Source organism: Myotis lucifugus, unplaced genomic scaffold (genome assembly GCF_000147115.1).
Source record: "Myotis lucifugus unplaced genomic scaffold, Myoluc2.0 scaffold_14, whole genome shotgun sequence".
In the NCBI taxonomy this organism is placed as follows: Eukaryota; Metazoa; Chordata; class Mammalia; order Chiroptera; family Vespertilionidae; genus Myotis; species Myotis lucifugus.
Genome location: NW_005871062.1, coordinates 5,374,978 through 5,398,670, shown reverse-complemented (window position 1 = coordinate 5,398,670; position 23,693 = coordinate 5,374,978). Strand labels below are relative to the sequence as shown.

Below are 23,693 nucleotides of genomic sequence, written 5' to 3'. Positions count from 1 at the left end.
ACCCATGTTGTTCAACAGTGAACTGTAAACCAAAAAAACCTAGTATGTTTTTAACTGCTGACATAAGAATCACTTGAAAAGCTCTTTTTAAATGAAATTTCAGTTGTGAAGGAACCATTGCTCCCAGGAGAAATACAGGGTCAGGTTTCTGTGAGACTCTGGTCACAGCACTTTTAGCAACTGATCAATATGTAACCCTGTTTTTTGCATGTTTCTGTTTAATGATACCTTATTTAATATATACTGTTGACTCATTAACATTGAATTTCAAGCCAATATCACTATAATCATGCTGAAACAAAACTTATCTAACCTGTATTTTCACATCACAGCCTTCTTATACTCGAAACACTAGACAGCACTTTAGCACTATACTCAGCAAATTCACCACCAAAACAGCAAATTCAAAAAAAAAATGTGGAAAAAAAATGTGGCACTAAATAGACCCCAGAAAGGATAGTTGTTGCCAGCATGAGCACTGAAACCAAGAGTCAGAGCCTTGCCTGTTCAAACTCAGCTGGAACATGCATGGGCACTTAAAGTTTTTTGTCACTCTGCTCATGGCTGCAATTAACCGTTAAGTGCTGAGGAATATTGATTTTCATGTTATAAATGCTTGCAAGTAGGAGAAGTAATCAACACAAACTCCATGAAAAATGGGGATTGACAGTCCCGGTGGTTCTAGAGTTCTTCATTTTTCCTTTTCTCCTTCTTCCTGTTCACCTAGGTGAGGGGCCGTGAGACTTACGAAATGCTGCTGAAAATCAAGGAGTCCCTGGAACTCATGCAGTACCTTCCCCAGCACACGATTGAAACATACAGGCAGCAGCAGCAGCAGCAGCACCAGCATTTACTTCAAAAACAGTGAGTGTGCCCATGTGTCATTTTAGAAGGCATTAATGAGCGTGACTATCACATTAACATGATCAGTGGGTGATGCAGAAGATGAGGTTGTGAGACAGCAGGACATGATAGGATTCAATGAGATAGTGTGGGGTACTAGTTTCAGCAATTTTCTATGCTTCTTATCATAACCTTCCCTTTGAGAAGTTCCACCTATATTCTGAAATTGAATTCAAATTATTTCAATTGAATTACAAAGAAACTCATACTAACAGAGTTAGTTCTCTTCTCTCTATCCCTATCCAAACACATCTGTCAGTATAAGAATTTTGACTATGCACAATATTTGAGCAATAATGTGTATATTTAAAAACATGTAATCTTCCGGCACCCCAGTGAGTTATCTTGTACCTCTCCTGGGATGCACACAACCCACATTTGGGAAAACCATCATAGAGTAGGGATAGCACATAGGTTTTGCCGTAAGTGGCTTTCTTGAGTGCTGTGTTGGGAAGAGTTCTGAAACCCAGTGCATGTTCCTTGGGAAAATGTCTACATGCAGAAGAACAAAGTCACATCATATCGCCATGTTTTAGCGTCCCTGTTCTAGGTTACCTTCCAGCAATATATTATTGCATAAATTGGGCCAGATTTTGGATCCATATATACATACATATACATACATATATATACATATATATATGTGTGTGTATATATATAAATTTTTACCTTGACTCTTGGATCTTTGATGATGATAATTGTTTTATGACTAACAAGAATAGAACAGCTCTTATAAAAGGAAGGGAAGTTGGTGAATCAGGACTTTGCTTATACTTAGCCCTCTGTGGTTAAAAATAATTACTTGTTAGCTTAATTAAGATACTGTGTCTGTACTGGAAGTATTGCCAGAGTCTCTGTAGATATATATGTAAAATATATACATTTTGGCCCATTTGAGTAATTCAAATATTTGACTCTTACTCTTCAGGCAAAAAGAAATGAAGCCAAAATAATCTTGCCAAAGCCAAATATTATCTTCTGCAGTAGAAATGTACATGAACAATATATAATATTTTTTTCTGATATATTATTAGCTAACCATAGAGAGATAGCTATGGAAAGTAGAATCAGAAGGGTTTGTTATTCTTTTTAATCAACATAATTGCAGTTGATGATGTTGGACTGCTTCTCTCATAGTCAGGAGGCATTCTCTAAGCCTTGTTGGCTGTGGAGCTTGGGGTTGGCAGTGGAAGAATAGAAAGATGTGCTCTTTCTTTAAAGGAATTTAGGCTCTGGAATGTTTAAGAAACTTTTTGCCTGGAAGGAGCTCACCATTTACTTGTAGTTTGAGAGTTTTGCAAATCATAATTCCAAGGTTTTAAATAAGGCTGAGTGGAAAGGCTAATCACGGGGTTTCTTGGGGACACAGAGTATTCCAAAGGAGAATTAGAACACAAAGTTGCAGACAAAATTCCCATCACCAATCCAATAGATTCTTTAGGATATATGTTAATATATGCAATTTCTTATAAAATCATTCAACAGGGATGAAAGAAACAGGCCTGTAACATCCTTTACAAATCTAGAGGGAATAAGAGCCTTAGAAACATCAATCAGCTGCCTTCTGCACACCCCCTACTGGGGATACGCCCGCAACCAAGGTACATGCCCTTGGCTGGAATCAAACCTGGGACCTGTCAGTCCGTAGGCCGATGCTCTATCCACTGAGCCAAACCGGTTAGGGCTATATGCAATTTCTTATAAAATCATTCAACAGGGATGAAGGAAACAGACCTGTAACATCCTTTACAAATCTAGAGGGAATAAGAGCCTTCCCCATGTCATATCATGGTATTAAGAAACTCTCCCAAATCACCTCCAGTTCACTCTGGACATGTTTCGCTCAGTGAAAATAACTGCAGAATGACACAGTAGCATATCATGCTGACCTAGTTGCTCTACGATTCTCTTTTTGGTCTTTTCTCTAGTTAACAGGAAGAGAATTGTCAGGCCAAACTGATACCTGTTAAATGGTGTGGTTGAAGAGATCTGACCATCTAGCTCAGAGTTGGCAATTTGTTTTTCTATAATGCACCAATAGTAAATACCATAGCCTCTCTGGTCTATATGGTCTTCTGCAGCTACCCAGTTCTGTCCTTGTAGTATAGACGCCACAGCAGCCAATATGGAAACAAGTGAAAGTCTGTTACAACAAAACTTTCCTTAAGGGCCACTGAAACTTGAAATTCAGTAATTTTCACATCATTAAATATTCTTCTTCTTTGAATTTTTCCACCTTTTAAAAATGTAAAAAACATTCTTTGCTCATGGGCCAGATTTGGCCCATTCACTGTGTTTTGCAGGACTTGTTCTAAATGAGTGCCTCTTCCTTCTTGAGGCTCAGATGTTTTAATAGGAATATTTTGAAGCTAATATGTGTATTCTGAAGTAGAGAGGTATTAAAAGGTTTTAGGAAATTTTAAAGTGACTTTTAAGGTAACGTTTCAATATCTAACAAAATGGCAGTCTTTATCAGAGATTTCTTTTGTCCCAGAAGGTTAGGCACGCCCATCCAGACTCAAAATAATGCAATCCCATTATCAGCTAAGACTGGAATAGTTGACTTGATTCATGTAGCAAACTATCAGCGAAGATCTGTTGCATGAAAGCATTAAGAATAGACATGAGAAAGATGGGGTTTCTGCCTTCCCATAGCTTTACAATTTTGTGATAAATTCATAACCAGAACACCTTTTGAATTTTAAGAAAGCTCTGGATATTTATTCTCAGCATCATGTAAATCAGAACAATTTTAAACAGCTTCTCTAGATCATACAATAAGGGGAATTGTTTGGTATCATAGTTTTAGAGACTTAATAAGCCAGGGGGATCTACCTCGTTCAGTCGAGGACAGGTGCTATGTGTGTTTGTATATGAGAATACATTGTCTGGTGTCCTCCATATGATCAGTTATCCAGTGCTTATTGTCTGACTGGCTGGCATTGGTCTAAAGGGAAATTATTTTCCAATTCCTAATTCATAAAACAATCCATTTCATCAAAGAAAAAAGGCATCTTAAAATTGTATTATTTTAAAAGCCCAAAAGATTTTAGAGACACATAGTGACTTTTTTGCATGTGTGGCCACAGATACGTAGTGAGAACAAGTAGACTCATAATTACCTGGGGTGTCCATTTACAGTATCATTGCATGTATTCGAGTTGTTATCTCTCAGTTTTGTAAGAGCTATAACTTGTGCATGAAAATCTAACAGACTGCAAAATGAAATCTTTGCAAAATATAGACATTTGGTCTAATTTTTCCTTAGTTACATTATACAGTATATATATAATATATATATGAGTTTCTACAGAATGAACTCATTTTAATACAAATATGTATTAAATATGAGGAGCACTTAGTATTTTCTTTTCCTTTATGATCACTTGATGATTGTAGCTCATTAGATACATATATATACACATATATATATGTGTGTGTATATATATGTATATTGCTTTCCAATGATTGACATGCATCTATATAAATTCTCCAGTTGCTGTACTCTTCGGCTGAGTTTTTTTCAGCTCTTTTATTTTCATGCAAATCTCCCAGAAAGAGCATGAATAACTAGACAAAGAAAAATGGAAATCTAGTTCTCTGGTAATCATTTAAAAATAACAAATCAGCTTGGAAATGCCTTCAATAGCCTGTGATTTTCTTTCCAAAAACATAGTACCAACTTTATCCTGGTAAGGAATCAATTTTGTGCTTTTCTTTATAGTAGAGAAAAAATTAGTGGGAAGGAAATACACCTTCTACAAGGTGGCAATAACATATTTTAAATTTAATTACTTCTATTAGATGCTCACTACGTGTTTTCTCTCTGCTTGATTTTCATTTGTGCATGGTTTCCCTTTTTCAAAAATTGCTTCCCAATTACCTTCATGATCATAGGCTTTATGAAGGATAAATTTACACTGAGTTTTTGTGAATCAAATTGTTACAGGTATAAGTAGGTTTTTACCATTTATAAATAAATATGATTTTGGTTGATTTGCTCACATTGCAATAAACATGGGTTTATGTTTATAGATGCCAGAATCTAGTGGGAAGACAAATTGGACCCATTTTTGAACTAGACGCCTTGCCTTTATATTTTCAAAGGAGATTAACTCTTGGGTTTGCTCTACAGAAACCACTTAAGACATTTATAGCAATCTTTTTGTGTGTATATTTTAGACCAATACTATTTTTTTCCCGTAGTTTTTTCTCCTTGCTTCCATTCTGATATCAGACAAACATCACTGTTAAAATTTTACTTAGCCTAACTCTTTATTTCCCAGGGCAAATTATTTTTGAGTTTCTGCAGAATGAACTCATTTTAATACAAATATGTATTAAATATAAGGAGCACTTAGTATTTTCTTTTCTTTTATGATCACTTTATGATTGTAGCTCATTAGATACAGGTCAGAGAATATTAGAGCAGAGCATGATCTTCAAGACCATACTTCTAATACTTCTAATACCTTCATATCACAGCTTGGGAAACTGAGGCCCAATGAACTATACCTGTGATTTTATGGCCAGATCATAATAAAGTTAAGATGAGAACCATATTTGGAAGATACAGCTTTCTGCAATGTTCTAGTCTGCTTCATTAGTTAAGAAAGTTGTAATAAGAAGACAAAAGCAAGCATCTATTTCCATTTTTCTGTCTCTGTATCAGTCAGTTGGATCTTATCCTTGTGGTTTCAGTTTAAAATCCTATCACTTAGAGCTCATTTGGCTCTGATTTTCTTTAATAATGTTTCTCAGATTCACATACCTGAGGATGAAGCAAACAATATTTTCAGGATCATCAATGTAGGAGAGAGTAGAGGATACAAATCTCAATGCTAAATGTGATAAATATCATATTTCTACGTTTGATTTAGAAATCATCCAAATTTCCAGAATATTTGTTTGAAAATGCCAGTTTTTTAGATTTAAAAAAAGATGAATATAGGTAATTCCATGTGTTTCAACCTTGTAGGTCATAGAACTGCACATGTTTTTTACAGTTAACACAGTTTTCCTTTTTGAACTTTGCCACTATGTTAGGAAGTTGTCAGAGCAGAGATTCATTAGCTCTGAATTGGTAATGAAGAAAAACACCTCAGATTAATTAAATTCAGATCTATTAGATCACTTTTATAAGCTCCCACATCTCACCGCAGAAATTATCTCAATTCTAGGTTTCAAAGTCTGAACCACTGTGGTCCACTCACTCTTATCATAGCTAAAACATGATTTCTGCATGTTGTCTCATTTAGGCCTTGCTCCATGAGAAGCCCCAAATGTAAGGTACAGGCAAGTAGTCAAAGCTATACTTCTGTAGTTGGCAGTAAATTACTTCCTTACTCATTGGTGTTCTGGAATAGTTTTCAAGATGATCACCGTTCTTGCTGGTGAGATGGCTTTACTGAATCCTAGACCTAACCAAGTAAAAATGCCTTTATTCCTTTGCAAGGAGTAACCAAATATGACTTAAAAGCCAGTTGGGAAACAATTTCCAAACAGTCCATGGATTGCACAATTTTTAGCAAAATAAAGGGATTTGTTCCTGGCATCTTTATGGCATAATTGATTTCTTAATTATGCAAAAGTTGCTTTCATGTATTTGATATGTGCATTAATAGGCCAAGTTTGTGACTGGAGGATTAAGATATTTATCCATCTCAATCTGGGCACATACAAATAAATGCTCATTAAGAGTCCTTTACAAATGCATGATGACGCAGCCCCCAGACTGATAAGATCATATTTCTTCATACTTCATAGTTAGGCTAGATGGTAACAGTAATGAGGTATCTTAATTGGGTAGATGACATTTTTCAAAAGATTATTTTTTGTCTCTGAATCCCCTTTTTTAATTAATCAAGTCCAATATGCCAAGCACTGTGCTAAGCACCTTAACCTCCCTGATCTCAATAGTTCTCACCTAAATCACTTGTGGCGTTTGTTAAATATATATATGCCTGGGTCCAGCCTGGTCTCAGAAGGGATCCAGGAAAATGTAATTTAAAAAAAATGTTATAGGTGATTTAGATCCTTCTGGTTAATTACCACCACATTATCTAATTTCTTCTTCATAAAAATCTTGAGAAATCATCTCTGAGTAATTTTAAAAGTGAGTAAAGAGGAAGGTGAAAAAAGAGCTTTACAGGCATTCTGTTCTATCTATACTATGATCATGAACGTAGGAGGATGTGTTTCTGTATTCAGTTGATTTGAATATATGAAGTCCTAAGCTTTCATCTTTTGTTTTCTCTGGTTCCTCTCTGCAGTCTCCTTTCAGCCTGCTTCAGAAATGAGCTTGTGGAGCCCCGGAAAGAAACTCCAAAACAATCTGACGTCTTCTTTAGACATTCCAACCCCCCAAACCGATCAGTGTACCCTTAGAGCCTCTTCTTTGTATTTTGAGTGTGTGTGTTTGTTGTGTTTCTGTGTATGTTTGTGTGTGTATCCAGCCCTTGTAAGCAGGACTTGGAGACACTGGCTCAGAGACACAACTGCTCAAAGGCACACAGCCACTAGTGAGAAAATCTTTGAAGGGACTCAAAACTTTCCAAGAAAGGACATTTTCTGCAGATTCTGTATCCTCAGACCTAGCATTGATCAGTCAGGAACACATGTGTTTGTGAGCTTTTGTGTTGTTTCTTGGGAGGGAGGAGCTCAGGTTGGGAAAGGGCATTAAGATGTTTATTGAACCCTTTTCTGTTACCTTCTGTTGTGTTTCTAAAACTCATAAAGAAGCTTTTGAGCAGGTCTCAAACTTAAGATGTCTTTTTAAGAAAAGGAGAAAAACGTTGTTATTGTCTGTGCATAAGCAACTTGTACGTGATTGAGAGACTCCTTCACGCCTTTTTAATGCTGGTCATGCAGTAATATTGCAAATAGTAAACTAAGATGTAAAGTGTACTGCTGGGCAGTGAGGTGAGTAGCCAGTGTGGGGAATGTTCTTTCATTCTTTTTGAGAACTTGCATTATTAGTATCCTCCCCTCATATGTAGGTGGAAGTTCATTAATGCTGTGTCAAATCCCACCCTTGCTACCATATGTCAGTACCTATGATAGTCTTCCTTACTCATGGGAACCCTGGAGGCTTAGCCCCACAAAACTGTTGTTTAGACACCAAGGCAGGTAAACCGATTCTGTTATTTTAAGAGGAGGGTCAAACTGCCCCAGTAATATTGTTCTAGGCAATTATATATCATTCTTTAATGCCCAAAATGGAGTTCAAAGTGCTCTCACCAAAACTATGATTACTTAGTTTGATTGGCATTCCTATCCCTCTACCCTACTATAACATTACCCATAGTGCTGACACTGCTCAAACTCCATTGTCCAGGAGCCTTATGTTTTGTTTATGTGATATTTAAGCAGATGCATTTGAAACCAACACTCTTGGCCTAAAAATTAATGATAGAGCTGATGACTTCCTTTTTTTTTGGTTCAAAGAGTTTAGAGAATCTATTTCTCTCCAGTTTAAAAACATTTTTAAAAAATAGTATTAAGACTTTAGGAAGCTTCATTCTTCCTCATCTCCCCACACCAGATCACCAACTCTTACTTCTGTGTCACCACAAAAGAGATTTCTTGTTATTGAGGCTGTTGCTTTATGGATGTGTGATTTTAATTTTCAATAAACTTTTGCATCTTGGTTTACCTTGCAGTTTCTTTTTTCTTTTCTGTCTCTCTTGCTTTTTAAGAAATTCCTTATAAATACTAGAATATTTTTTATTTAAGTGCTTGAATTACTACCATGTGTAAGTCTAAAGAAAAAGAATAATAAAAGAGTTACTTTGGTTCTGCTTACACTGTCAATATTTCCTGTTTTTATTTAAGATATTCTATATCAAGATTATCAATCCTAAAAACAAATTTCAATACCAACACTAGCTTGAAGATATACCTTAGCACTGCATTAATTTCATCATAAAGAATCATGCACTACAAGTATCATTTGTTCACATCTCTGAACAAGCCTCGAGTTACATATTAAGTTGCTAAATTTACTAAAAGCAATTTAAGTCAAATCCAAAATTAGTAAATATTTTTACTTCTGTGACAGAGGCATTAGTAAATATTCATTCAGAACTTTTAGTTGAAGCTATTGTCTGATGCTTTTTTTAAAGAAATAACAATATGTCCCCATCTTTGAATCTTAATTTTAAAAGCTTCAAAAACAATTGTTCTAAATAAAAATAATTAATTTAGTAGTTAAAAAATACATGAGAAAAAACATTTATGTTTGAGATACAAGTATATTAGTAAAATCCGATGATCTTGTTACATCTGTAAAGTGTTTTTAATCTAATAATTTTGATTTACAAATTCCATCAAGGATTAATTAATATGTTTAGTTCTTTAACATTTATTTTTTCTTTTGAAGCCTTTTTCTTTCACTCTATTTTTATGTAAGTTTTTGATGTGTTTATAGTTACCTGTATAAATGCATATATTTGAACTGATGGAAAATATTTTACAATTATAGTTGATCTGTCTAGAGATTAAACACTACCCTTTGTATTTAGAAGATTACCTAGCTAGAGAGAAAGGTTACAAGCAGAGCAGTACTGGGAAAAATTTAGAAGAGAAACAATTATTTCCTGATGGTTCATGTCTTCACTTTCTATGACCTTCCTCATACAGGGATATTTTTCTCTACTTCTCAATACCCCTACCCCCTCTCAGATTTCTACTCCAGAAATAGGTTTGGTGAAATAGGTTTATTCTGAGACATCACCAGATTATACTAACAAGTTGATCTTTAATTGTCAATGGAAGATGTGAGGCAAAATCTTTTGGTGGAATTCTAGGCATCTCTAGCAAGGTGGTGAAGATGACGAACTTGTGCCTTCCAAAGAATTCTGACTCTCCAGGAAACGTTCTTTCTAATCCTGGATGATCTAAATGTCACTCTGAGATACTGAATTTTACTAACAATGTTTACAGAAGCCCAAGTTGTTAGAATTAAGAATTGGGACTTGACTTTACCAGGATTTCTCCACAAAACTAGAAATATAGAAATACATGAAACATGCATTCTTATATTGCTGTTATATTGGATCCCTAGAAAAATCTAGTATGCCTCTGGAGAAAACAGCCTAGGATTACACCTTGTTATTTTTCTGGAAAGAGCTATGTTCTTACTTTTTTGGGTTTTTTGTTTTGTTTTGTTTTTTTGCTTTGTTTTGTTTTGATTTCGTGTTGGGGAGGGGTAAGAAAACCATAATGCCACAGGTCCTGTTATCCTTCAATACTTCTTTTTTAATCTCTTCAGATTCACGTCAATCTTTGGAATTGTCTACTCAAGGGTTGTGACATTATATTTGTAAAGAAAAAAAATTTTAAAAAGGTTGTTCTTCAAGGGCTTTAAAATCACCACAAATTTATTCAGACTTATTTGCCTTCCACAGCACATAGAGATAATCAGATTATTATTTTTATGTCAGAAATTGCAAACTTAATATTAAACAGATTACTCTGACCTTTTGCTTTGTGGATTTAATACTCACTTCTACATTAAGAGAGAGGTATTCAGAATTTCTGACCTTTTCAGACTCCCTTGCTTCCATTCATCCACTCACCCTAATTTCTAGATTTGCTCAATTAAGAATCCTTTCACTTACTCCTATTAAATCTTAAACATATACATCTTTATCTCCTTAACCAAACACTAGAATATTAAACATTTGGAGCTTGAGGGGAAGAGTAAAGGTAAACAATGTATCTTGAGCACCTACAAATTATGGTACAATGTCCAGGGCTCATTTATAATGTAATCTCCACAGCAACTCTTCTAAAATGAGTATAATAGCTTTTCTACAGATTAAGAAAATGAGACTCAACAGACTTGTAAAATAAAGTCAATTAATTTGTGTCAGATATAGAAGGTGATGTTCACCTATGGTTTCTGACCAACCTTCCTCAAAAATAGTTTAGGCAGTTTATAACAAATGAATTAATAAAATGGTCAAAAACAAAGACCACAAAGGGAAAAGAGAATTATAATAGGATTTGTAAGAAGCCATTTACTGTAACTGAGGTTCAGGGAAAATGCAAAGTTTTTAAATATATTTTAATTTTCCTAATGGTGGACATTAATGTTCAAGTATTGCTTCCATTAGCTCTTATTGTACATTTGACTGGTTTGAGGGAATGGGAGATATAACTACAGGTCTTTTTAGGTCACACAGGACCAACCTGCCTGTGGAGTCTAGCAAACAGGCATGTTGGGTAATTGGTAGTGGGCAAAGCTAGAAGAAGCCCCTGGAAAAACATCTCTTGGCCATTTTGCCTATGCTTTCCTGCACTTGGATATGGACTTACAGATGTTCCTAAGTATCTCCAAATGTGCTGACTCTTACACCAGGTGGAGTCAATTTGATGGTAGCTGGGTGTGGGGGTGGGGGGCGTCCTTTACTACATCTCTTGCTCCCTGTGCTATCTCAGTTTCCCACATTTCTCTTATGACTTCACCAATTTCTTGATCTGTAACTTATTTCACACCACTATCTTATTTCTGGGAAGGTGTCACAGAATGAAAACAAACAAACAAACAAATAAAAAGCTCTTGGACTAGGAGCCAGGAGATCTCTCTACTCATCATTTGACAATTTAAAACTAGGCACATTTTTTCTTAGAGATTTATATTTATCCATTCCTACCCTGCCCATTCCCACCCTCCCTCTACAGAGAAAATTTCAGAAAATGGGTAAAGGAGAGCTTGGTAACCTGAGGTATCTTACAATTGGAAGAGCTTATTATATAAACACCTATTTATATAACATGGATCTATCTATGTTCTTAAGAAGGGCTATAGAGAAAAATCAATGTTCTCCTACCTTAAAGGCAGTGATGGTAATGTGGAGCTGAATTGTTAATTGTATAATTGTCATTCATATATATGCAAATGTGTATATAGCATATTGTTTGAATTCCCCTAGCTGTGGCTCCTCAGTGCTATGGAATGGAGCCATTCCTGTTTTGTGTAATTATGGAGAGCAGTGTGGCAGCTTCAAAGACCAGTGTCCTACTGTAGCACTCCAGTACTAGAACCACTTTTTATTATATTTTCAAACATTATGATACCATGTTTATTTGAAAACTGGGTTTATTTATAGAACCTTTAAAATTTGTATTTATATATGGTTGTGTGTATATGTATACACATATACCTATACATGTACATATCCAAATAAAACTGAAAGAAACATGCTTTCTCTTTCCTCTAATATCAGTATGGCTACAGCAGGAAAGAGACAAACAGAAACACAATAATACATTTTGTTGAAAAGTCTGAAAGGGGAGCTTTTCCCATCAAAGTTTAGAAACATGCTCAAAGTCAAATCTTCATCCTATAATCCAATAATTACTCACTGTTGATACCACATGGTCTATAAAGTTCTTCATCTTATCTTTTCCAGTTCTCACTACAGCCCTACAAGGTAAGTTGGATTATTATCACCATATATCCACTGTTCCATGAGCTTCTCAAAGATGCAACCACCTCTTATTAGTTCTCCTACCTCTAACATCTAATTCCTGTAGTAAGTGTATATGTATTTCATTTCTATTGTTCTCCTGTGAGGAAACAAAGGCAGGGATGCTTAGAGGCTTGCATAGGAACCTAGAGCTTCCTAATATATGCTGGAAGAAGACTTAAACTTCCATTTTTTTAACTTCGTATCCTACCCTAATTCTAGTAGACATCACTAGTTCTATATTCAAAGAAAAAGTCAGAAACACTAGTTGTGTTAGTAATATCAAATGTAGTATATTACAATATGCAAACCAAGTCTAGTAAATTTCCCAGTTGAAGTTACGCTGAATGGAAAACTTTTTTTTTCTTTGTCTCCCAGGAGACATGGAAAGTCAATAAAACATTTGTTTGGCCTCCAGGGTTCTCCTGCATACAGAGGCTATAGGCATTCCAAATGGTTATTTTATGGTCCGTGAACATCTAGGCTGACAAAGCATGTTTCCATGTTGAGGCCTCTGCATGGAAGCAGGGTCTGCTGCTAAAGGCCTTGTTTGATTGGCTGCGCAGTTATCTTCTGCATATCCCCAATGGCCCAGGAAACTACAAATGAAATGTCCCCACTGCCATTTGAGCTTGGCATCTCCATATCTTTCATAAGCCTTTGAGTCTTAACTCAGTTCTTTTTCCTTATTGATTTCCAAACTTGTTTTAGTTGACAGGCAAGAGAGTGCAAAAGGGTAGAGAAAATTATAAAGGAACAAAGGAGGGTGCAATTGTTCTCCCTCTCACAAAGGAGATATTCACTTTGTACTCTACACATTCAGAAAGAATATGATTTCATGATAGCATTGTAATCCCTCCCTAGTCAGGAAAAGTTCTCAGAAGGAAATGCAGGTAACTTCTTGTCATTGATCCTGGAGGAATCATTTTGCAACTGTACAGTTTAAGGCCATGATTTAATCTGAGACCTGTTGGAAATGACCAATCCCCACTCTCCAGTCCCCCATGCTCACCATCATTCCAATGTTTGTGTTCCTAGGACCTCGATGCAGTCTCAGTCTTCATACGGTAACAGCTCCCCACCTCTGAACAAAATGAACAGCATGAACAAGCTGCCTTCTGTGAGCCAGCTTATCAACCCTCAGCAGCGCAACGCCCTCACTCCCACCACCATTCCAGATGGCATGGGAGCCAACAGTAAGAGCATCTCCCTTAAGCCACAGCTAACAAATTCACAGGGCTAGTTTTAGAGGAAGATTCTGCTCTGGGACGCAGGAAAGACTTGCTCTTAAGCTAAGTGAGAGGCTCAGTGGGACAGAACAGTTCCAAGTTGAGTGCTTGAATTTCTCATGGTAAATAGTTTCTCACTTTTGAAGTGTGTGGTTCATTACAAAGTACATTGGTAGAGATGAAGAAGGCTATTTCTTTAGTAGGGATAAAGATCTCTGTGAAAAGGACAGTCTACTCCTGACAACGTGGATGAAGACACTTTCTACATCCTTTGAGATAGTCAAAGGAAAATACATCCAACATGTGGGAAGTAGCGTGGTGTGGTGGACTTAAAATCTAGAGAAATAAATTATAATCTGGACTCTATTGTAGTATTGGCTATATAACTATGGAAAGGACACCTCTCTGCTCTAATGCTCAGCTTTCCATTCATAAAATCATCTCTCTGCACATTTCACATTTTATGATTCTGTGCCCTGCAATCTTGGCCTTCTCAACTTGTCTACTCCATTCCATTCACAATCATTAATGACTGACATAAGGAAAGGAATTTCTCTTTTACTGATTTACACACAGATCCCTTATAGCAGCTAGTATAACTATAAAAAACAATGTGAAATTTGGGCTTTCGAGTGGATGATTGCTTTATAGTTTTGTGTGTAAATATAATTATCTTGTCCACTAGAACTAAGTCTAGCAAAGTGGATACCCAAACTCGAAAGAAAAAAAAAAGATGGTAAAAATGCAGAAGGATGTATAATATCTTCAGGGATGCAAGAGCCTGAATATTGTACATATATCCTGTAATGCCCTCATAAAACAGTGCCTCAAATTGTCTTACAAAATCCTTCATCATTTTTACTACACTTTTAAACTTGTATTTTCAGTTTTTCCTTGAAGAGACTGGGTTTTCTTAATGAAGTTAAGGAGAGTAGAATTGGGACTCTCAGTGGTCTGATGGCACATATTCAGAATTCAATGAGATGAAGACGTGTGTGATGTGATTGCCTGATATAGCAACAAAGACCAAAGACGTTAGAGCCGGGCTGCTCTCTCACTAGGGATAAATGCAACCTCAGACTCAACCTGACCCCTTGACAACAAAAGGAAAAGTACCCATTCACTTTTTTGTTTTTCTTTCTTATGAGATCTTAGAGTCCTCAAGTTTTTCTTTGGATGACCAGAGAGTAGTAATGATAAGGCCTTCATATTTGTGTAACAGACTTTGCCTACTTTTTCTTATTTATACTTCACAATTTTCCTTTGCTGTCATCAGGAAAGTCAGAGGGGAAACCGAGGAGACATGATAGTCCTGTGCTCTTTAGATGGCTCGTTAGTGGCACAAGTCTTTTCCCTTTGGCCCACTACTATTCACTAAAGTAGAAATAAATTACATTCATCTTTTTGCATATATGTTGTTTTGCTCCTTTTTTGACCTGAATACAATTTTTTTCATAAATATTATTACATTAAGCTGTTCTTTATAGTGAATGTTTACAGTTTATAGTTTAGTAAAAAAAAAATCACTGTATGAATACAATCCTGAAATGGACCATAAGAAAGCTAGAATTTTAATTGCATTCCTTCTTATTAGGTTTATGGTTTCTACAAATATTACAACAAATCTTCTTATTCCCAAATAACTATTTGTTCTCTCATTCATAAATTTCTTAATTTGCTCACTTAACCTAAGTTTACTGTGCATCTGCTCTGTGCCATGCTAGTATCTGTGGGGATCTAGACAGATACAGGTTTAATCTCCATGTCTGAGGAGATTAGACTAATGAAGGAGACAGAAATATAACCCATGAAGGCAAATACAACAAGGGAAATATTAACATCGGGAGCAATGAGTAATTGGACAGAGCATTGGAAGTACAGAAAGAAGTGGGAAGAGATTGTCCTAAGAGACTGTACAAAGGTCAAGAGGCATGTAATTAGTCTTTAGTTTGGTGGCTATACTGATTGATGAGATGTAGAGTACTTGAAGGGATGAAGTGAGAGATATGACTAAAAAGGAAGCCTGGTAAATTAGGTACATTAAACCAGACAAGATGGACCACTAAGATGCTGGTACATGATGATGGCAGTAACCCTCTCTGTTCCTCCTGCTTCTGTTCAGTTCCTATGATGGGCACCCACATGCCAGTGGCTGGAGACATGAATGGACTCAGCCCCACCCAGGGCCTCCCTCCCCCACTCTCCATGCCATCCACCTCCCACTGCACCCCCCCACCTCCGTACCCCACAGATTGCAGCCTTGTCAGGTGAGTCCACAGTATGTGCCACAGTATGGGAGCCTGTCCTAAACATTTCTGGGTGGTGGAGGGTGGACACTTGTCCAAAGTTAATAGCACAGTTGGAAAGAAAGAAAGCAGCCCCATGGTTGAAGTTCAGCTACCATTATCTCTGATCTATGGAGTGGTCATCAGTGTTTAATCAAGGAACATGACCCTAATCAACATGGAGGAAAGTGAAAATGTGAGTTTATAGGCATATAATTTATCATGCCTGTTCCCCCATCTTCACTTGCTCCCTACCTCTTCCCTCCCATTTTTACAAGGTCAGTTGTGGCCTTCAAATTGGTGCCCAGGGCTGGGGTTCCCAACAGGGCTGTACACTTGCTATCCTGCTCCCTTTCTTGCTCTCTAGGCCTCATAGCTCTCAGCCACCATGGGATGATGATTTTGAAGTTGCATGCCCATAGAAGAGTTTTCATGTTAGCAAAAATGACAGGGACTTTCAAGAACCTGATGGCCTCTGCTGCTTTGCTATATAGGAAATGGGAACACTCCAGGCAAAGGCGTTCAGATAGCATGACGAGAGAAGTGCATGGAGCCTGACAGATCTGTTTCCCACGATGGCAAGAATAGGCACCCAAATCTCACTCCCAGGACACATCATCTTCCTCTGCTTCACGTGCAGAATAATTCTTTCATTTGGCTGCTGGAATAATGCATTGAGCTCTTTGTGATTGGTGCTATGAAACTAGCAGCATCAATCAGAGGGATGGCCAAATACATAGCTTATCCCACCCAGCATCTGGTTCTGTGACAAACTGGTGGCATTATCAGTCTGAGACCAGCACCAAAACATAAGTCAAAAAGCATTAATGGCTTCATAATATAGTGGCCTATAAATTTATCTTGGTCTCATGAACCTATCCTCAGGACAGGTTCCGTTCTCAGAACCATTCCCAGAACCCTCAAATACAAAACAATTAAAGTAGAAATGCTCTTTTTGAAGTGAAGAGCCAGGAGGCAAGAGGGCTGAGAAGCTGACCACTGGACTCCTTCCTTTCACCCCCTGCAATGGCTGCTAAGGCACATGTATAGAACCCCTTGCAATTCAATCACCATTTGAAAACTCCTGCTCTGCAGGAATCCTTACAGTTGATTTTAATTTTATAGACCTAAAATTCAACTCACTTATCATCTCCAAGTCTCAAATCCAAGGACCACATACACTTTATCTACCCATAGTCTCTTCTGTAGGGCATCCCAGGGCAAAATGTTGGGTTTTTCTTTATCTGCCAATGCAGTTGGGGTGAACTTTCTTTTTCTGTTTCCTCCTTCCTCTTCCCTCCTCCCTCTGCAGTTTCTTAGCGAGGTTGGGCTGTTCATCATGTCTGGACTATTTCACGACCCAGGGGCTGACCACCATCTATCAGATTGAGCATTACTCCATGGATGTAAGTAACTGTTAGACTTTTCTCTTGAGTTTTATTTCTTCATTTCTTCCCTCTGGTGACAACCACCTTGTAGGACAATCCCCCTGGTTCTAAAATTTGTTTTTGTCATCCCCTCCAACCCTCAATTTGGATGGAATCCATAACATGTTAAAAGATTCCTAGACCACAGCCTACACATATGAGAAGCTTAGCAATCAATCTTCCTCAGCTTGTCTGATCAGTCAATTGTCTATTGCATACTATGTACAGAGTGGGAAAGAAGAGATCTAATTCTCACCTTCAAGAAATGAATAATTTCTAAATTTAGAGAACTTTTTGGATGTTCTCATTAATTGGTATCAGATCCTAGGGAGGATAGCAGAAAGCGTATGATAATATTCTCACTTTAAAACATGGAGAGACGACAATATAGTCATTTGCCATGATGAGTTGATGTCAGAATTAGGAATAGAACCCTGAGGTGTAAACTTCTGGTCTTTAACTCTATGAATTGGCCTTTTCTGCCTTTCCTTAAAGTAGGACCTTAAAGGGATTCAGCTGCTCTTCTCAGTGAAAACCATATGTTCATTCATTTTCAGTTCTATCAGAATAGGGCTCAGAAATCCATGATTATTGGGAAAGATTACTTATTATGAGTTTAAATACCAACTCTGCTTTTTAGTAGCAATGCAAACTTGTGGTTATCGCTTTGCCTCTCTGGGCCGCAATTAATCCAATTGGGTTCAAAATCACTCTCCTCTGGCTTTTATATTATTTGGTTTGTATTTTGGAGCAAGCTACACCATGTCTTGAATTGCTGCTCACATGGGAGCTTGTATTGTTCTGGTTTAGGCAATCTAATTTTCCGCCCTGGCTGCCTTTCATGTTGCTCTTTTTGGGGTTTACTATCTGTCTACCAGCTTCCAGAAGTCCCTTTGGACTGGTGGAAGAAGATCCTCTCTGCCTCAGCTTCTGCCTCTGCTTCTGTAATTGGGACTTTTTTCCCCCCTCTCCTTGAGCACCGATGCCAGAGATGCCCTTGCAGCATGAGAATGCCCAGCCCTGTGGTAAACAGTATATGCTGTGCTGCCACTATTCCCACCCCTCTCCACCCAATAAATCAGCTCTGGATGCTGCTCCCTGAAGGTGAAACTGTAGAGAAAGCTTTCATAGTTAGTTCTGAGAGGTTTTAGATAACTACAATGATGTCCATCCATTGAAGACAATGGAGTTGCTCTGTTTGGGAGCCCTACATGATGGAACAGGGAATATGTCTCTTCCCTATATTTTTAAAGTTATACCTCTACCTGCTTGTTGTCCCCACTGGGGAGTGTGTCAGGATGTTCCCTTGCCTATTAGGATCTGTGGATGTTCTCCACAAGTACATCTCTCTCTGCTGGTATTGACTACATCTTGTGCCAGTGTCTGGCCCACAGCTTTCATACTTGTCCATAATAAGTTAAAATCTATCCAGAGAGTCATGCAGATTAATGAAGCCTAGTTTATAAAGAGTTTTGAACTTATTGGGAGTGTCAGAAGCATAAAGAATTATGTTCACTTATGTGTTTATGGATCATCTTCTCTATAATATATTCTTCTCCTAGAATAGGAAATGGAGTACCCATACTGAAAATGCCCAAATTGGGAAAGATTGGGAAGCCATCTAATTCTGCATCCTCACCTCAGCCTCTTCCATCTCATTACTGGAAATAAACACATCTTTTTCAGCTTGTCTCTCAATATCAGTCTAAGTTATTTTGCATCCCTTCCTGGAAAAGGAATGTCATTACATTTGAGAGTTTTCATAAGTATTCTCTCTAAGATGCAAGAATGGATTAATAATAATACAACAATAATACACATGGTTAAGATTTATATAGTATGGTTTATAATTTTCAAAATACTTTCATATTCATATTTACATTATTCCACAATGTCCTAAAAAGGAATTGTATTCCATTTTACCAATGATACCAGTAGAGAATAAGTGACTTGATGAGGGTCTAGAGCCAGTCAGTGACAAAAGATCCTCTGTCAAGGTCTTCTAACTCCAAGAACAATGTTGTTTCTACTCAACTTGCCATTCCATAAAAATTTAAAAATAATAATATAATTTTCCAAAATTAGCCCTCACTGAAACAAATTAATGAAGAGCTACTGTAGATAAATGTAAGAGATGCCACCACCTTAGTTAAGATCAACCATATCTGTCATGCCTTCTACTCCCATCCATAGAATATGGGCACATACTCTGCATTTTGATACTTTAATTTATCTAAGCACTAAGAGACCTTTTGGCAATTAGGCTATTGGACTCAGAGGCTGTCCTGAGTCCCCAAGTCATTCACTTAGTTATGCAAACTTAGGCTTGTCAACTTCTCTAACTTTCAGCTTTCCTATCTAAAAATAGGTGTATAATATCTACCGCTAATCTGAGGATTAAATGAAATCGTGAATATAAAATAATTAGTTCAGTGGATGGCACATAGAAAATCTTTAATAACTGATAGTAATCTTGTCTTCTCAAATCCTCATTTGAGTGGTGGTGTCATTCCATTAATACCTTCTTTTAGTGACTAGAACCATGTAGATTTGAGAGTTGGAAGGTACTTTACCATATGTTTCTGTTTTGGCATTTTTTTCCCTCTGATCTAACTATTGTCCCCACTTTACTAATGAAGGAACTGGGACCAGTAAAAAAATGAGCAAAGTGTTATCCACAAACAGAGATGGCACCTCAAGACTGTGCATTTGTGCTTAGTTATATGCAGTGCCAAAGGTTATGGGAGAGCTATTTTATTTTCCAATTTAGAGATCAATAAATTCAGATCAGTTAAACCAGAGGAGCACTGGGGAATGACAAAATGTTACAGATTAAATGTCAGTTGTCTCTTTGACCTGATTCTCCCTAATTCCCTTTCCTATTGCACAGGATTTGGCAAGTCTAAAAATTCCTGAGCAATTCCGACATGCAATCTGGAAAGGCATTCTGGACCACCGGCAGCTACACGACTTCTCCTCCCCTCCCCACCTCCTGCGGACCCCAAGTGGTACCTCTACAGTCAGTGTGGGCTCCAGTGAGACCCGGGGTGAGCGTGTTATTGATGCTGTGCGCTTCACCCTCCGCCAGACCATCTCCTTCCCACCCCGAGATGAATGGAATGACTTCAACTTTGACATGGATGCTCGTCGCAACAAGCAACAGCGTATCAAAGAAGAGGGGGAGTGAGCATTATTGTGTGAGCTCTTTCCATACTCTTCCCATCGGCCCACCACCCTACAAGGCACTACTGCTTGACCTTCAAAGCATACTCCCTACCTCCTTCCTCTTCTCAGTGTGGTTTCTTAAGGGAAGGAGAAGTAAAAGGCTACATTAACCTAATGTCCAACCAGTTGTCTGGTTCTGATTCTGGCTTTAAGCCTTCAAATCTATTATTTGCAAGACTAAAGTTATCATGAATTAGTAGAAGTGAGCAAAAAAGCAGTGAGTGTCTTCTTAAGCTGTAGAGCTCTCTCATTGACTTTTATAAAGCATTTTCACTCTTATAGTCTAAGACTATATATTTAAATGTATAAATATACAGTATATATTTTTGATTGGGGGGCATTGAGTATCGTTTAAAATATAATTTAAAGGAAAGAAAATTGAGTTGCACTTAGTGACTTTTTTAATTTACTTGTTTTGGATGGCTTATCTATACCCCTTCTCTCAAGGGATCCCATGTATGGTAATACCTATTTAGAGCTTGTGGTACATGTGAGTGACAATTATGTATAGGTCCCTTCAGTTCTTTTGATGCGAAACAAATGCCACATCAAACCTTTGGGTAGATTCAGTTGTATTTGCCATTACTTATTATGTGGGTGTGACTATATACATATGTACATGATTCTCTATTTTGATGTATCTTATGTTACTGACATTCCTACTAGTGATGGTGATTCACTTTGGGGTTAATCCAATTATAAGAAAAAGTTCATATTATCACTAGAGGAAGGAAATATGCTCTCTTGCTTTTGGTTGGGAATGGGGAATATGGGTCATGGCTAAAATTCTTCAAGGGTCCACGGCAGCCAATTAAAAAACACCTGGTATCATCTATCTGGATATATCAATAATCCCCTCAAATTTAATACCAGACATCTGATTTCTTAGTGTTTATTGGTAAAACATTTGTGGCCATTATAGAAGCCTTAAAACTGAAATTTATTAGTAGATTGACAAACTCAATTGCACATTTACTACTATTGGTAGAATTAAGGTTGAATTGATTGAAATGAATGTCATCTACCTAGTTCTTACAGTGAAGTCATAATGGCTCTTCAGAATATCCAGGAAAATGAAATATTATATGGGAAATATTGAATCTCCACTATTTAGTAAGAGACCTCAGTGGACCATGAATTTAAATTCTTGGAATACCTTTTGAAACAGATAATAATATTTGGTAAATGTTTCTTTTAAAGACCTTCCTACTCTATAAAATTCTGCATGTAGAAGCTTGTTTATCTTTCTCTCTTCAAGGTTTAAAATAGGAGTAGTGATTTGAAAAATACAAAATTAGGAGATTAGTTTTTCTCTGTGGCACCAGTTAAATCACTATATCACTTCTCTTTTTTGATCAATGAGAGCTTCACTTTGTTGGAAAGTAACTGTGAGAACCCAATTCCCCATCCATCTCTCTCCTGGACTATGCATAGACATAAAAATTTCCTCACAGTTCAGGGGATAAGCCTACTGTGGGAGCTGTTGCTTGAACCACATAAACAAAGAGTTGTCTTCAATGTTTGGGATAATATGACAATATTCCCCTAAATATTTCAGAAACATACTTTGTAGCAAATGTGATTTTTCAAACTATAAAACAAATATTTTGTGTATATGCTAATGAGCTATAAAATCTTTTACTTTCTGGTAAAGGGCTATCCTTGCACATAAGCTTCCATTTGTATTTTAAAGTGCAAAAGGGCTAATGTGGCTCTAAAATATAATGTATGTGTTTCATCTGAAAAGTGTATATATGTTTTGTGTATGAAATTACATATTTTGTGTTTCAATTATTTTCTTTTTCTTTTGGGGATAGTGGGTTTTTCAGAACCACAGTTGAAACCTTTTATTATTATTATTATTGTTTTTTATATTTTCATGGAGATACCAGTTAGTAAAACTAAAAGGTCAATAAGAAAAAAAATGTCATAATTAAGATGGGGGGAGAGAAAGTTGTTGTTTTTTTATTATTTTTATTTTGTATGTTCAAGAGAGTGAGTCCTTGATTTCAAAGTTTCATTGTGCTTAAATGATAATAAGCACTGTTAACTTGTGGAACAAGCAGGCAGCTTTGAAAACCTATTAAGGGGGAGAACAAAAACTGTGTCTTGGCAAAGCTAGGAGGACACATGGCTTCTTCTACTATCCTGAGTGTTTGAGTAAACTTAAGGACTTCTGAGCTATTTCAGCACTATTCAGATGGCACTAGGGGACTCAGAAATCCCTGTACTGTATCTCATGGATTTGGCAATAGCCAAGTCTAAGTGCAACTACTGGCTTCACATCCTGATGGAAACTTACACTCTTTGAGTGCATGAGTAGCTAGGACAATGGGGTAAAAGAATATTAAAGGCTCACAAATGGGAGTGGGCTTAATGTTCCTCCAGTTCAGGGGATAAGCCTTGTGGCCTTGTCGAAAATGGAAAGGTTTTTGTTTGGAGGTGATGAGAAACAGAAATGGAGAACTGAGCTTTCTTCATTAAATCCACTAATATTTGTTTTCTTGATATTCCTCTAAAATATAGTATGTGGGATGTTGAATGTTTAAGGGTTGTATTTTTTTATTATTTTTATAATTGTACAAAAATTAGTAAATGTCAAATGTTTTATATACTTTATTAATGTTTTTGAAAGATTCTTTCTTAGAGATGTGATACTTTTTTTTTAAGCTTCACTTGCTTGTCTTTTGGTATTTTGTAACATGGGCTTTTGGTGAGCCAGAGGCAAATCTACAAGCCACTAAATGTTTACCAAGACATGCAATAAAATTTAAAAATAAATAAAAATGCATTGAGAAATGGTGTAGATGGTGTGTGGTGGTGTGTATGTGTGTGTGTGTATCTGTCTGTCTGTGTATCCTTTGGCCTTATTTTTAATCATTGAGGAAGAAAATTATCATGAGAAAACACTAAAGAGGTTCAATATTGATGCTTCTCATCTCAGAACATTATGATCATTATTTTTTCATTTTACCCAATCTATGAAGCAGAAAAGACCAGAAAAATATCCTCACAGATTTCATACTTTGACTGAGGTCAGAATAAGTGTGCTTTGGAAAGAGATTAGATACTCCTAATGTCTAATTTAGTGACCTTCTCATGGTGCTAAGAAGTGACCTGATGCCCAGCTCAGTACTGCGGGGCTGGGAT

At 36.8% G+C, this 23,693-nt stretch overlaps 1 protein-coding gene across 10 annotated transcripts in view; it reads left to right on the top strand.

Moving 5' to 3' along the window:
* The window catches only part of TP63 (tumor protein p63), a 95,747-nt gene extending 72,398 nt beyond the window's left edge, over positions 1-23,349 (top strand). For 2 of the 10 annotated variants that reach the window (XM_014452219.2, XM_014452218.2), the window contains exons 8-13: positions 728-864; positions 12,321-12,341; positions 13,416-13,573; positions 15,729-15,873; positions 17,204-17,297; positions 20,209-23,349. In XM_014452219.2, coding sequence (XP_014307705.1) covers positions 728-864; positions 12,321-12,341; positions 13,416-13,573; positions 15,729-15,873; positions 17,204-17,297; positions 20,209-20,505 — 852 coding nt within the window. In that variant the 3' untranslated portion in view covers positions 20,506-23,349. Of the gene's footprint in view, positions 1-727; positions 865-7,175; positions 8,557-12,320; positions 12,342-13,415; positions 13,574-15,728; positions 15,874-17,203; positions 17,298-20,208 lie in introns of those variants that run through there. The other 8 variants (XM_006084779.3, XM_006084778.3, XM_014452220.2 and 5 more) reach the window with 7 other exon arrangements.
* The last annotated feature ends 344 nt before the right edge of the window (positions 23,350-23,693 follow it).